Raw genomic sequence first — 14,431 nt, forward strand, 5'->3', positions numbered from 1 at the left:
CTCATGTTTCCAAATTCCTCCATGGCCCTCGTACCCTCGACATCTCTACAACGTCCTCCAGCCACGACAACCCTCCCTATCTCTGTAACCTCTTCCAGCCACAACAACCCTATCTCTGTAACCTCCTCCAGCTCCTACAGCCTCCCTTTCTCTGTAGCCTCCTCGAGCCACAATTCTCCCCATCTCTGTCACCTCCTCCAGCCCCTCCAGTCTCCCTTTCTCTGTAACCTCCTCCAACCCCACCAAACCCTCCCTATCTCTGTAACCTCCTCGAACCACAACAACCCTCCCTATCTCTGTCACCTCCTCCAGCCCCAACAGCCTCCCTATCTCTCTAACTTCCTCCAACCCCTACAACTCTCCGAGGTCTCTGCACTCCTCCAATTCCGGCCTCTTGAGAATCCCCATATTCCCATCGTTCGACCATTGGCGGCCGTGCCTTTAGCTGCTTGGGGACCAAAGTTCTGGAGTTCTCTCCCTAAACCTCTTGACCACTCTCACTTTATCATACTCCTTAAAATCCAAACTTTTTGATCGGGCTTTGGGACACCGATCCCTAATATCTCCTTGTGCGGCTCAGGGTCAAAGTTTTGTTTCATACTGTTCTTTTTTACATCAAACGTGCCATTAAAAAGGTTGGTTCCTGATATCGTTTATGACATTTTAATGATGTGTACTGGGACCCCCTGGCGCACCTCCCGCCCCCACCCCCCAACCTCACTGAAGTCCCTTTGGCAGTTCAATTCTTGCTCGTCCCTGGTTGATAGTAGCAGGGGTGGCCGACTGTGATTCAATGTATTCCTGGAGCTTTTATCACGTGACATGTCCCCCGCACCTAAGCTATGAATCAGCCAACACATCCACCCCCGAGACGCACTGCCTTCTTTGGCCAATCAGAAAGCAAAAAGACTCCTGACCAATTGGATGATGCTTCACATTCAATCAAACAGCCTTTCTTTCAATCATTTCCAATAATTTGGATCTGGTAAAGGAAATCTTTACTAATGCCCAATGATTTTTCTCCAGAGCTGTTCACGGCAGTGTCCTGGAGATTGATCTTCAATCCTGAACAATACCGGAGGGTCGGAAACCCCGGGAGGGATTCTCCGCTGGCTGACGCTGATTGGGCGGAGAATCGGTTCAGACGCCAAAATCGGAGTGGACGCCGATTTGACGCCAAATTGCAATTCTCCGACAGTGGCATCAATGCGGTCTGGAACGCACGGGCAGTAAACACCATTTACATGTCATTAGTGGTCTGGAACGCATGTGCAATAAACACCGTTTACATGTTATTAGTGGGGCTTATCCGGTATTCTCTGGAGCCTCCCCAATTCTTCGACTCCGATGGGCCGAGTACCCAACAGCGCGGCTCACTTGTGCTTTGGGGGGGGGGAGAGTTATGGGGGAACAGACTGTGTCCGGGCTGACTCCCCAGGGTCTGGGGGGGTGCCCAGGCACAGACCGCCATTAGCGCGGCCTTCAAGGCATCTTGCTGTGCACCCCACTGACCACCCACCTTGGCCTCTGCTTCTGCAGAGTGACAAGGGCCGTATGGGTGCCCCCCCACCCCACGCTCCACCAGACCCCTCCCCCCCCCCCCCCCCCCAACCTGGCTGCTGGGGCATCAGGTGGCCCACCCAAGGGCAGCGGCCACTGTAGCCCCTACAGGGGTTCCGGGCGGTGGTCACGGAGCGTACCCCTGGCAAGGGCAGCGTTAGCCGACGGTACAGCTGGCAGCATGGACGGGTACCAGGGTCATAGGCTGCCATGGAGTCGGGCATTGACGGGGCAGCATTTAGGAGGGGGAACATGCATGGTCAGAGACCACAGTGCCAACCGGGGCCACCACGTAGCCTGTTGGACCTAGTTGGGCACGGAGGTACGCAGCAAGCTAACGTGTTGGCTTTTCACCTCTGCAGACAATGGATATTGGAATTCAACCAGCAAGGGTGACCTTCCTGCTGATCACTGCAGCCCTGGAGGATGCCCTGCGGCTGTACGAGCTGGCGATATTTGAGAAGGAGGAGGAAGCTGCAGCAGCGGAGCGTGTCCCAGAGGAAGAGGAGACAGCGGCCCCGGATGGAGATCAGCCACCCAACAGCCCTGGAGGAGGAGGTGCCAAGGAGGAGCCCCATGAGGCATTATGTGTACCGGCAGTGCCTGTCATTCGAGGACCTGCCAAACCAGGCATGCCAAAGACACCGGCTAAGCAGAGATAGTGCAACATATCTGCGGGACACCCATTCCAGTGGCCAATAAGGTGACGGTTGCCCTGAAAGTTTACACCACGGGGCCCTTACATGCACTTAGTGGGGACCTATCTGGGATCTCAGACCTCTTGTGCACAGGTGCATCTGCACCGACACAGTAGCCCTATATGAGCAGGCGGCTCAATACATCCATTTCAATGTGGACCGAGACCACTGGGTGCCTGGGCAGTGGGGTTCACCGCTATCGATGGGATGCTCCGGGTCTCGGAGGTAATTAACGGGATGCATTCCCCCACGAGCACCTGCAGATGAGGTGCGACGTGCTGGAGGAGGAGGATGAACACTAGGCCTCATCCAATGGGGAAGATGCGGGGGAGGAGGAAGGTGGGCAGAACATGGAGGCCAGGCAGGCATGGGAAGCTGCACGATGTGTACGCCAGGGCCAACGCGCACTGGACGCTCTGATCGCCTCCAGGTTCACTGAATGGGGATGGGGGGGAAAACTGGCCTGGAGAACGGACACCATATCCCATCCCACACAGCCTCATTCCACACCCCCCCCCCCCCCCCCCCCCCCCACTAACCTGCAACCCCTTCTATGATACATACCTGCTGCACTATGGGATATGGACCCTGGGTTGAAAGTAACAGCAGATATGGTCCACGGGATGCAGGATGATGACATCCCACCTACGATGAGCTCTGGTGCTCCACATCATGTGATGAGGTCTGTCTCCTGCCCACGGTAGCACTTTCCACCAATCACCTGGGTGATCCCTCGATGCAATCTGCCAATTCCATCACACGGTCCCACTGAATCCCTGGTGGTGAGAACGGCTGGAGGAGGGGGAGGGGGGGAGGGGAGCCCGGGCCACCCAAAACATCCGCCCATTCCCCCCCCGAACGAACGAACGAACCCCTGAGGTACCCCCGACACCTGGCGCTCCCAGTCCTGGTATCGACCACTGTTTCTGCATGCTTGCAGCCATGAAGCACAGGGAATGGACTATCGCTGTCGGGGACTGCGCCACATCACCCATTGATTGTGCCACCATTTTCTGGGTCTGTGTCACATCAGCCAGTGACTGCGCCATCTCCCTCCGGGACTGGGCCACCCCACTCTGCGTCTGTGCCATATCAGCCAGTGCCTGGGCAATGCAGCCGTCATTCCCATCCGTGGCCTGCTGTGACTGGGCCACACTCAGGAGCGCCGCTGCTATTTCCAGCTAGCTCTGGCACATGGTCGACTGAGCCAGCAACCCTGTACTGGGCTTCGGCCAGCGCCTGCACAGAATTCCCAACCCAGGCCTTGGAGAGGCTGATTCATAGCCAAAACCGTCACCCCTAATGACTCCAGCGCAGGTACGCCACCTATGCAGTGTTGGCCTGAGAGGCACACATTGTTGGCACCATCTCCTGCTGTTGCACGCGGTTGGACTTCTCCAACAGCACCGCAGGTGCCGAATGCTCGTCCACAACCCTCATGTAGTCCCTGGTTCTGCGACTGCATCTCAACGGTCAATAGAACCGTCCGTTCCTGAAGCCCGAGGCCTGGACGGCAGCTATTTCCTGGGGTCAGCATGCCCTCTGACCATCTGCCCCTTTGGGTGTTCCTATCTCCACAAGCTGTACCGGATCAACTGTGTGGGGAACACCAGAGAACTTCTCTTCACTAAAGTGCCCAACCAAGGGGAATGTCTTTGGGATGGTGGAGAGTGTTGGAGATAGCTCTGACGGAAAATCATTGTCATCCTCCGATCAAGGTCCAGGTGTCCTGCGTCTCGGGCAGAGGGCTGCTCTCCTGGTCGCTGCTCAGCTCACGAGGATGGCTCGGATGTGGCAGTGGCTGAGGGCAGGGGACAAAAGGGCCCGTCCCAACTCCAGCAGCTCCTGCAAGACACTTCAGCAGCTCCTGCAAGACACAAGATAAGACACATGATGAGACAGCGGCTGGGGGTGAGCATGTGGGTGGGGGGTAGTGAGGGTGGGGGTGGTGTAGGGGTGGTTGGCATACGTCATGGGGAACCTCAACCAAGTGGTGTCTCACTTCCTCAACCACGGTCAAACTTCTCCCCGGCGATCTTCCTTTCCTCCAGGCCGCCGAACATGTCCAGGGCCCTCTGCTCATGGTGAGGGGCCACATGTCTGGCCGTCTCCCTGCTGTCTTCTCCCAGCTCCCGTCGGTTATGGGTGGCTTTTTCCTTAGGCCGAACAACGGCCTTTGTTCCTCTGACCTAAGTGGGCACCTGAAGTTAAGTATAGATGTTAGTGATAGAGATAGTTTAGATTGTAGTATTATTGTGCATGAGTAAATCATACTGTGTGTAAATAAAGTAGTATTCACTTTGAACTAACTAACTGGTGTATTGGCTTTTTGATTGGTATTCGGGTTGAACCTTGTGGCGGTATCGCGAGATACCTGGCGACTCTGAAATTATACTCATAATTAGGATTAAGAAAGGCGACCTTATTAACCGCCAGATTTATAGCAAGTAAACAGAGCAACATTACTGGTGACATTTGACGGGACCCGACCTAGAAGTGGCTTTGTCACTCCGAGAGAACCCAAATTTGAATTAGAATCCAATTGGAAAAAGAAAAACCACAAGCGTAAGACCAATATCGATCAAACCACCAAGATTCGGAAGTGTGTTATTTGCATGCGTACTACCAAGGGATATAAGGTAACCTTGATAGATTTTGTTGCGTAAAACTGTCGGGAGTTTTGTCAGCTGGAAAATAGCGTAAACCGTACCCGTGTTTACATCACCACTTTATTCCCCCCTGTTCCAAATTCGGTCGAAACCCATAGATAGCAATAGAAATGGCAATGAAGTCAATGGAACGCTTTATGAACCCCCAGGAATTTGAGATCGCAGCGACCAGTAGAGCAGGGCGTGTCCCATATGAGAAGAGGAAATTCGGAAATATCTAAAAGGGAAAGGATGGCACCTTTGGAGCGAATTTTGTGCAAACGACGAAACAGATCCCGGAAGTATAGGGCGTACTTGGTGGGAGAACCTGACCGAGATTCATAAGAAAAACTTAGGAAAAGTTTGTAAGCCGATGGCAATCGTGTCCTGCTTGGCACAATTGCGAGGCACAGAGGAGGTCGTGAGGACGCTCCGCAGAGAGATTGAAGAGAGAGAGAGGAATAGTGAAGGAGACGTTAGCGAGTACGAAGAAGTTCACAGGCAACTTAGAGAGCAGTCAGCGGCGAAGGACAAGGAGATGGCTGATGTCAAACGGGCACACCAATCTTGTCTCCCTCACCTAAGCAGCTTTCAGTCACAATACGATAAGGCCTACCAAGACACGCAACGCATGGTGTTGGTGCGAGAAGAGACAGAACACCAAGTCGAGCAATTAAAGAAACAATGTAACGATTTAAAAGCAGCCCTACGAGCACTCCACAGTTCCACGACGGAACAAAGGCAGAGCTCGGTAGACCACGCCACATGCCGAAAGCAAATTGCAGACCTGCAATCCCTGCTCTCTGTACAAAATGGTTTCCAGAATACATTTAGACCCCAGTTAGATCAAGAAAATGGCCCCGATTGGCAGGAGTTAAATGAGGCTGCCCATGGATACGTACATGGGACATGTACTCAGGAAAAACCTCAGAAAAGAAAAGCACCCCCACCCCCGACTGCACAGGCAGAGCCCAACCCCATGAACCCTGTCACCACACAGCGCAGGGCCACAACAGACGGAGACCCCGATTTTCTATACACCACCCCATTAACCGTCACTCAATTAAGGGACGCGTGTGATAAGATAACATCCTTCCAACCCACATCGGACCCACACCCTTATTTTGCAAAGGTTAAACAACAGCCAAGCGTGTACGGCCTGGATGAAAGAGAGCAAGTGAAGCTCACAGTTTTGAGCCTCGACCCTTCACTCGTGGCAGCCCTTCCCGACCCACAGAATGTAGGAGGAGGCACCCTCCAAGAAATGCATACAGCGATCCTAGATGCAATCGGCTACAATAAGGGAGACCCCGTAGAAGGCCTTAATAAATGTAGGCAGAAAAAGACAGAGCACCCAACAGCGTTTGCTGGATGCCTTTGGATTCATTTCACAGCAGTATTCGGAGAGTTAGCCCGCGCCCATTTGACACCAGACGATATGGCCAAATGGATTTGAATCTTAGTCTCTCACGCGACCGAAGCAGGACAGAGAGCTTGCGTCAATTATGACCCCTCAGACGAGACCCACAATGTGAAATGGGTACTAAAGAGATTATCCCGAGCTTGGGAACAGTCCATTCAGGGAAAATCAGATTACGGTAAAGCAGAGGAACAGCAGGCAGATGCTAACATGAATCCAGTTAGGACACACCAGAACCCTGCATGGGTAAACGAGGGAAGAAACAGCCCACAGCAGCCTAAATCCCAGGAATGTTACAATTGCGGACAGTTCGGACATTACGCACGAGAGTGCAATGCCCCCCAGAAACAGCAGCAAAACCAGCAGGCAAATACCCTGAATAAGAATAGGGCCAAGCCAATTCATAGTGTTAGCGCCCGTTCCGAGATCGCAGACATGAACAGCACCGATTGACGGTGTTCGGACTCCCCAACTTGGGTCTGTGACACCCTTTGGGACAAGTCAGGGAGACCGGTAGTAGCAGGCACAGTCCGGGGACACCCCGTAGAATTTCTTTGGGACACAGGAGGGTCTTCAATTCCTCCACAATGTTTCAACGAGATACATGGCCCACCACGGACACCATTACTCTAAGCGGTTTCACAGGGCACTTGCGGCAGGGACACATTACAGCCCCTGTAGCGATCCAGATAGGGAACATTAAAACCAAACTCCCTGTTGTACTCGTAGATCTACACCAGACAGCCGAACACATTTTGGGGATAGACTTTATGAGTTCCCACAATCTTTTGTTCGACCCCGTAAACAAATGTGTGTGGAGAATGGCAAAAGCAGCACGAGCCCCCGCCACGCTCACAGTTGGAGACTACGTACACAGGATTAGCGCAGCAGGAGACTTCTGGTTCGACCCTCGAGCCATTAGTCAAGACAAAGACGTTAAAGACGTTTTGCAGCGACACAAAGCTTCTTTTTCCCAGCACGAGCACAACTGTGGCAAGATAGCAGGTTTAGTCAACATTACAGGACCCGACCCCAAACCCCAAAAACAGTACGGTTTTCCCCAACAAGCAGAAGGAGAAATCGCAAAGGATATCCAGAGCTTGCTTGACCAAGGCGTACTCCGTTCAGGAGCCTCAACAAACAATGCCCCAATTTGGCCCATCTGGAAACCCGGTGGGACTGACCATTGATTATAGGGAACTAAATAAAGTAACCCCAGTAGCAGCCCCCACCGTAGCCACGAGTCCCGAGACAATGCTGAAACAGGGACTCCCGTCAAAAAAATGTTTCGGTTTCGGACATCAGCAACGGCTTTTGGTCCATTCCATTGTATAAAACGTACCAATATAAATTTGCTTTTACCTTCCAGGGACAGCAATACACGTGGACGTGCCTACCACAAGGTTTTCACAACTCCCCCTCCATTTTACACTGACAGCTGGCGAATGGATTAGCTAAATTTTCCCGACCCGATTGCCTTGTCCAGTATGTAGACAACTTGCTTCTACAGACAGACACTAAGAAAGAGCACATTTTGCTTCTCGACGAACAGCAGACGAACACGCCCCGCCCATGGACGCCTATTCCTACCCTCCCCCAACCATTCCAGCCCATTCTCAGACACCACTTTGACTCTACCCCCAGAGGCACGACTCTGCCTCTCCCTTCATTCAACCAGCACCGGCAGCGACAGCACTGATACACTAGACCCCATGGACCCGCCACACAATTTCACTTCTGCACCAGGCCCCACTCCCAGCGACTCCGAACAGGATTCGTTCGACCCCTTTGAGACCAATTATATAAAAGCCCTGATATGGACCCACCACCCGACGACTATGAATTGCCCCCTCCCACCTCCAACCTGGACACGAAGCATTGGCACCACGACAATTCCTGAAGACTCATCCGTAACGATGAGATGGACCCCACATCGTCCCAAGCAGCCTTGGCACGGCTACTCCAGTCACGAGTGTTGCAACTGGGAGAAGATGATGACTCAGAGTCTAACTCCCAGACGAGTCCCTTTGCGACTCTGTTCGCTATAGAGGTGTCCAGATGATGGTAGAAAGGAACGGATTGAGATTTCCGGTGTCCTTCTGATGGAGCCTGCCCGATTTTGTTATTTTAGTTTGTTACTTTTAAATGTTGAATGTTTGTTTGTGCACTTAAAGTTTATTCATGGCCCCACGCCACCTTTTGAAATGGTCATAACCACTCTTTTAACGCCCACTGGCAGTTAAAGGAACTAGTTTGCCGGCAGACACCCATTCATAGATACTCTTCTGATTCGAAGGTAATCATAAGAGGCAGTATCCACGATGAACACAAATTATTTCCGTTCTTGTCCAGTCACTCAGGCAGTGGAGTAACGGCACTGATCCCCGCCCTGCCTGAGGAGCCCCATCTGGTCAGCTCAGCTCAGGTACTGCACTTACGACACTGGTCACCGTCCTACCCGGGGACTCCACCCATTCTTGCCCCGCCACGGCCCACACGCACTCCATTCGGAACTTTTGGTTCAAAACGCTTTTACTGTTCTTTTAGTCTGTGGTTCAAAGAATGTTCTTTTTTTTAATCTTTCAGTTCATTTATTGCATGGTTATTTGCTTTGACATTCAGAACAAAGACGCAGGATGAAAACATTATGTGAAATCAGTAAAAAATAAAACATCTGATGACAATTTGGAATGATTGAGGCAGGCCAGAGCCATGGAATGTTTTACTCATAGATCCAGTCCTGGGCACAGTTCTGGTATTCCACCACCTCACCCGGTTTGAACCAAAGGTTAATCTCCTGTTGTGCACTTGCTACAGAGTCACTTCCATGGATGATATTCCTTCCAGTCTGTATACAGAGATCTCCACGGATCATGCCTGGTTTGGAGTCGGCTGGATTGGTCTCACCAAGCAACACTCTGCCAGTCTTCACCATGTTCAGTCCTTCCCACACCATTACAACTACAGGACCTGAATTCATATACTTGATCAACTTGGGATTGAAAGGCTTATCTGAAAGGTCACAGTAATGCTTTTCAAGCAGATCCACAGGAGCCTGCAGAAACTTCATGGCGACCAGTTTGAATCCTTTCTGTTCGAAACGTTTGATGATTTCCCCGACAATCCCTCTCTGGACACCATCCGCCTTGACCGCGATGAAGGTTTGCCTTGTTCCCAGACATTGTTCCTGATTCTGCCGGGTGAAGCCGCAGAAAAGCTAAAGAATGTTCTTTGCCTCAAGTTTTGATTGTTTTCCGGCGACCCTTAGGCCGCTCTCCCATATGCTATTTACATCCTCAAACACTTGAATGAAATGCTTTGCTGCTGGATGGAGAGATTGTCCGCCCACTCACTGCATTGATCACACAAGCTGCGAGACTTCTCACACCGTGACAGTATTTTCTTCTCGGATGACTTGTCCCCAAAAATATTTGGTTCAAAAAAAAATGAGGGAGTCACATATGGTGACAATTCTAATGGGCAATTGATAATAAAAGGACAGACAGACAGACATACGAGATCTTAAACAAGGTAATAACAGATATTACGCTTGTGTCCACAGGAAATCCAAAACAACAGACAGAGGAAGACCAAGAAGGAAAAAGAAAACATGAAGACAGACATCATGATCTACATTTGGATGTTTGTGGGATCAGTACAGTTGTACGTGGACGCGGCCCCCTCTGACCCCTACCCCACAGGCCTTGAATGTTTCTAATCCTTGCTTTAAACCACACCCAAAGACAGCCATTGATACACGAACCTGGTGTGACACATTTATCAAATGATATTCCCTGTCATACTTCGTAGAAGCACTGCTAGTCATTGCAATACTCTGCAATACAATTGCAATATTGACTTAGGAAATGGCGAAGGAAAGCCTCCCGCACTCTGGTATATACCCTCAGACCCCCTATTTTCAGACTTCAGCAAACCCCCCACTCTCTCAAAGTAAATAAAGTGCGTCGACTAATTTTTTTGTTTGTTCTAATGAAGATGTGAAATTCTGTACTTGACCGCCAAGATACAGAGACATGTAATGCTGCTATTGTATAGTTTATACTGTTGTAAATTCTTTTAATTGACAAAAGATAGTTTAGAGAAGAATAGTTAGAGGTTCCCGTGTTTTAATTGTAATGCATGCCTGAATGTCATAGCGCCCCTTAGAATTTTTAATAATGTGATGTATATAAAGCAAGTTAGGTAAAGGTTCCAATCTGTAGGACAGAGTAGAGTAGAACCTGTCCTTGATTGCGGGTGCTCGACTTAGGCAAAGAACAAAGAAGATTCAGTAATATGATCCCTCACGCTTCGCGTTGAGGATCACAAATGGGAGTGCAGCCATCTGGGATGGCCACTTTCAGTATACAAAATGGACACTCGCAGAGCCTATAGGGAAATATGGACAATACTGAGCAACAAGCAGGCACAGAGCCTGAATGTATATTTGGAAGGCAGTTTGCAGAGGGAATCAAAACTCTGAGTCAATTTACATATTGATGGCCCATCTCCGGGAAACAATGGACGAGTGCTCAGGTAGCCGATACTGTTCCAGACAGCCCAGCGCCACTACCCCAACCAAAAGACACAAACAAAGTAAGGCCAACGGCCACCTAGGACACGGACAGCCATCAAGGCACCCGCCCCTTTATTGGTTTAGATCGATGACAATGATCAAGAAACTGCCCAATTAGTTGGGACCAAGTTTAAGGCCCGCCTAAAAGCGCGCAAAGCCCCTCCAAGTATAAGAAGGAACCCCCGACAAAGGTTCAGCCTCTTGGATTTGGCTCTCAAGCGGAGAGACCCTTCCACCAGCACTGCCAGAAGCAAGTAAGTTCAAGTTCAACGCTCGCTACCAGTCAGGCAACCTTAGCTGTTCTCCTGTATCTCTTCGAACCCAACAGCCTCAGATCCGAACAACAGCCATTGTTCCTCTGAACTAAGTGGGCACCCAAAGTTAAGTAAAGGTGTTAGTGATAGAGATAGTTTAGATTGTAGTATTATTGTGCATGAGTAAATCATACTGTGTGTAAATAAAGTAGCATTGACTTTGAACTAACTTACTGGTGTATTGGCTCTTTGATCGGTATTCGGGTTGAACCTTGTGGCGGTATCGAGAGATACCTGGCGAATCTGAAATTATACTTATAATTAGGATTAAGAAAGGCGACCTTATTAACCGCTATATTTATAGCAAGTAAACAGAGCAACACTCCTTTATAGTAGCTGAATCGGTCCAGGTGCGGTGCTTGTTTTGCTGTTGTGGAACTCCACGAATTCTGCAATGACGTCAACAATTAGTTTCAGAAATGGAGAATCCCACCCCCCATGTTCCAACACGGCAAGGTTAAACAAAGGGCTGATGTAGTTTATTGTGACTGAGGGGGCAGGGAAGGGGACTGGGATCCCAGACCGCCAGCACAGCATCCATTAGCGGAGGTGGAAAGGGAAGAGGATCTGGCGGCGAGTATTGATTGGTTGCTGGCGAGTGTCCAGACAACGCAGAGCTGCTGTCAGCCTGACTACTTACATATTGGGAGGTGTTTGAAGGGCATTCTGCAGGGAACTCGAAAGAGATGGCCATTTCAGCTTGTCCAGAGCGCATTTCGAATAATACTGTGTGCACTTTTTAGCAACACACCAGCAGCGGGGCACGGACAACCAGAGACAGCCTTGAGCTCAATAATGATGACGCAACTGGGGCAAGCTGCAATGCAATTGAGCAAAGCTCTATTGAATCTGCTAGTTATTAGAACTGATTATCCGTTTTGGCAAGGACTGCAGTGCGATTAGAGGCGAGTGCATTAGAGACTGAGGAAAGCTCCCTTGAAACTGTCCCCATCAAACCCTCCCAGGATAGGTACAGCACGGGGATGGATACAGAGTATCGTGCTCTCAACATTGTCCTATCAACATTCCCAGGACTGGTACAGTATGTGCTCGCTCAGTACTGACCCGCTGACAGCGCAGCACACCCTCAGTACTGACCCTCTGACAGTGCAGCACTCCCTCAGTACTGACCCACTGACAGTGCAGCACTCCCTCAGTACTGACCCACTGACAGTGCAGCACTCCCTCAGTACTGACCCTCTGACAGAGCAGCACTCCCTCAGTACTGACCCTCTCACAGTACAGCACTCTCTCAGTACTGACCCTCTGATAGCGCAGCACTCCCTCAGTACTGACCCTCTGACAGCGCAGCACTCCCTCAGTACTGTCCCTCTGATAGTGCAGCGCTCCCTCAGTGCTGACTCTGACAGTGCAGCTCTCCCTCAGTCCCGACCCTCTGATAGTGCAGCACCGCCTCAGCACTGACCCTCTGACAATGCAGCAACCCCAGTGCTGACCCTCCGACAGTGCAGCACTCCCTCATTACTGACCCTCTGAGAGTGCAACACTCCCTCAGTACTGATCCTCTGACAGCGCAGAGCTACCTCACTTCAAGCCTGAATTTGCAGTTGAGGTTTGTGGAATGGAACTTGAACCTACAACCCTCTGATTTCTAGACGAGCGTGAGAGCTAAACCTATCGAGTCACAACTGAAACCTGATTGGCTTTATAGTGTACAAATTGGAGGCGATCATGATGTAACTACAATGCTATGATATGGAGATGCCGGCGTTGGACTGGGGTAAGCACAGTAAGAAGGTTACAACACCAGGTTACAGTCCAACATTTTTGTTTCCAACATTATCTTTCGGAGCACTGTTCCTTCCTCAGGTGAATGAAGAGGTATGTTCCAGATATATATGTTTCTGGAACATACCTCTTCATTCACCTGAGGAAGGAGCAGTGCTCTGAAAGATAATGTTTGAAACAAACATGTTGGAATTTAACCTGGTGTTGTTAGACTTCTTACTGTACAATGCTATGGTCAGTGCACAGTTCACCTGCTGTGTCCAAACCAAGCCACTTAAGGCAGCGAAAGATAATTTAAACGGCCAGATCATCTTGTGACCTCCATACTCCTCCCAATCCCCTGACTGTCCATCCTCACATCCCCACTCCCTCCTCTTCCCCCTCCTTCCCATACTATCAACACTTCCCTCCTTCTTTCATTCCTCCAGTCCTCTGCCTCCCTCCGTCTTTCTTCTTCCATCACTCCTGCCTCTTCCCCCTCTGCTCCTCCTGTCATTGATCCCACTTCTTCCCCTCTCCTTTCCCTATAATCCCCCCTCTCACCTTTGTCCTTTCCCATATTCACATTCCCTACGTTCTCCAACAAACAACTGCTTCCAACCTCCACCTCATTCCCTCAATTTCTCATTCCCCCCATTGCACATGTCCTCCCTTCATTCCTCCTCTCCTCATCCCCTCCATTCCTCATTTCATTGTCTCCATTGCTCCTCTCCTCCTCTCCCGATTCCCTCCATTCCTCATTTCATTCTCCATTGCTCCTCTCCTCCTCATCCCCTCCATTCCTCCTTTCATTGTCTCCATTGCTCCTCTCCATTCCTCATCTCCTCCTTCCCTCCATTGCTCCTCTCCTTGTTCACTCTATTCCTCCTCCTCTCCTGATTCCCTCCATTCCTCCTCGTTCCGTCCGTTTCTCCCCTCCTCTTGCCCTCCATTCCTCCTTTCATTGTCTCCATTGCTCCTCTCCTCCTTCTCTCCATTCCTCATCTCCTTCCCTCCATTGCTCCTCTCCTTCTTCTCTCCATTCCTCATCGCCTTCCCTCCATTGCTCCTCTCCTGGTTCCCTCCATTCATCCTCTCCTGATTCCCTCAATTTATCCTCATTCCGTCCACTTCTCCCCTCTTCTTGCCCTCCATTCCTCCTTTCATTGTCTCCATTGCTCCTCTCCTCCTTCTCTCCATTCCTCATCTCCTTCCCTCCATTGCTCCTCTCCTTGTTCCCTCCATTCCTCCTCTCCTGATTCCCTCAATTTATCCTCATTCCGTTCATTTCTTCCCTCCTCATTTCCTCCATTCCTCCTGACCATTATTTCCCTCCCTTCTGCCCACCCCTTCATCCTCCCTCAGCCCTCACCCAGCTGGATTTCCGTATTGGGAGGGGCGGGCCAGACGCTTCCCGCCTGATTTGCGGGGCGGTGACGGCACAGGGGCGGCCTGTGATTGGCACTGGGGGAGGGGGGAGGGGCAGC

General features: G+C 50.7%; 1 protein-coding gene across 1 annotated transcript; it reads right to left on the bottom strand.

The window, feature by feature from the left end:
- Positions 1-8,891: 8,891 nt before the first annotated feature.
- On the bottom strand, positions 8,892-9,540 carry LOC119975247 (nucleoside diphosphate kinase-like). The gene has a single exon (XM_038814933.1). It carries the CDS (start codon positions 9,394-9,396, stop codon positions 9,049-9,051), a length of 348 nt encoding a protein of 115 aa, XP_038670861.1. The 5' UTR covers positions 9,397-9,540; the 3' UTR covers positions 8,892-9,048.
- Between the last annotated feature and the right edge of the window lie 4,891 nt (positions 9,541-14,431).

The sequence above is a fragment of the Scyliorhinus canicula genome, chromosome 12 (genome assembly GCF_902713615.1).
Source record: "Scyliorhinus canicula chromosome 12, sScyCan1.1, whole genome shotgun sequence".
Taxonomy (NCBI): domain Eukaryota; kingdom Metazoa; phylum Chordata; class Chondrichthyes; order Carcharhiniformes; family Scyliorhinidae; genus Scyliorhinus; species Scyliorhinus canicula.

What these genes read in the sequence shown, in the direction of transcription:
- LOC119975247 (XM_038814933.1), bottom strand. Translation starts at nt 9,396, where the DNA reads ATGAAGTTTCTGCAGGCTCCTGTGGATCTGCTTGAAAAGCATTACTGT.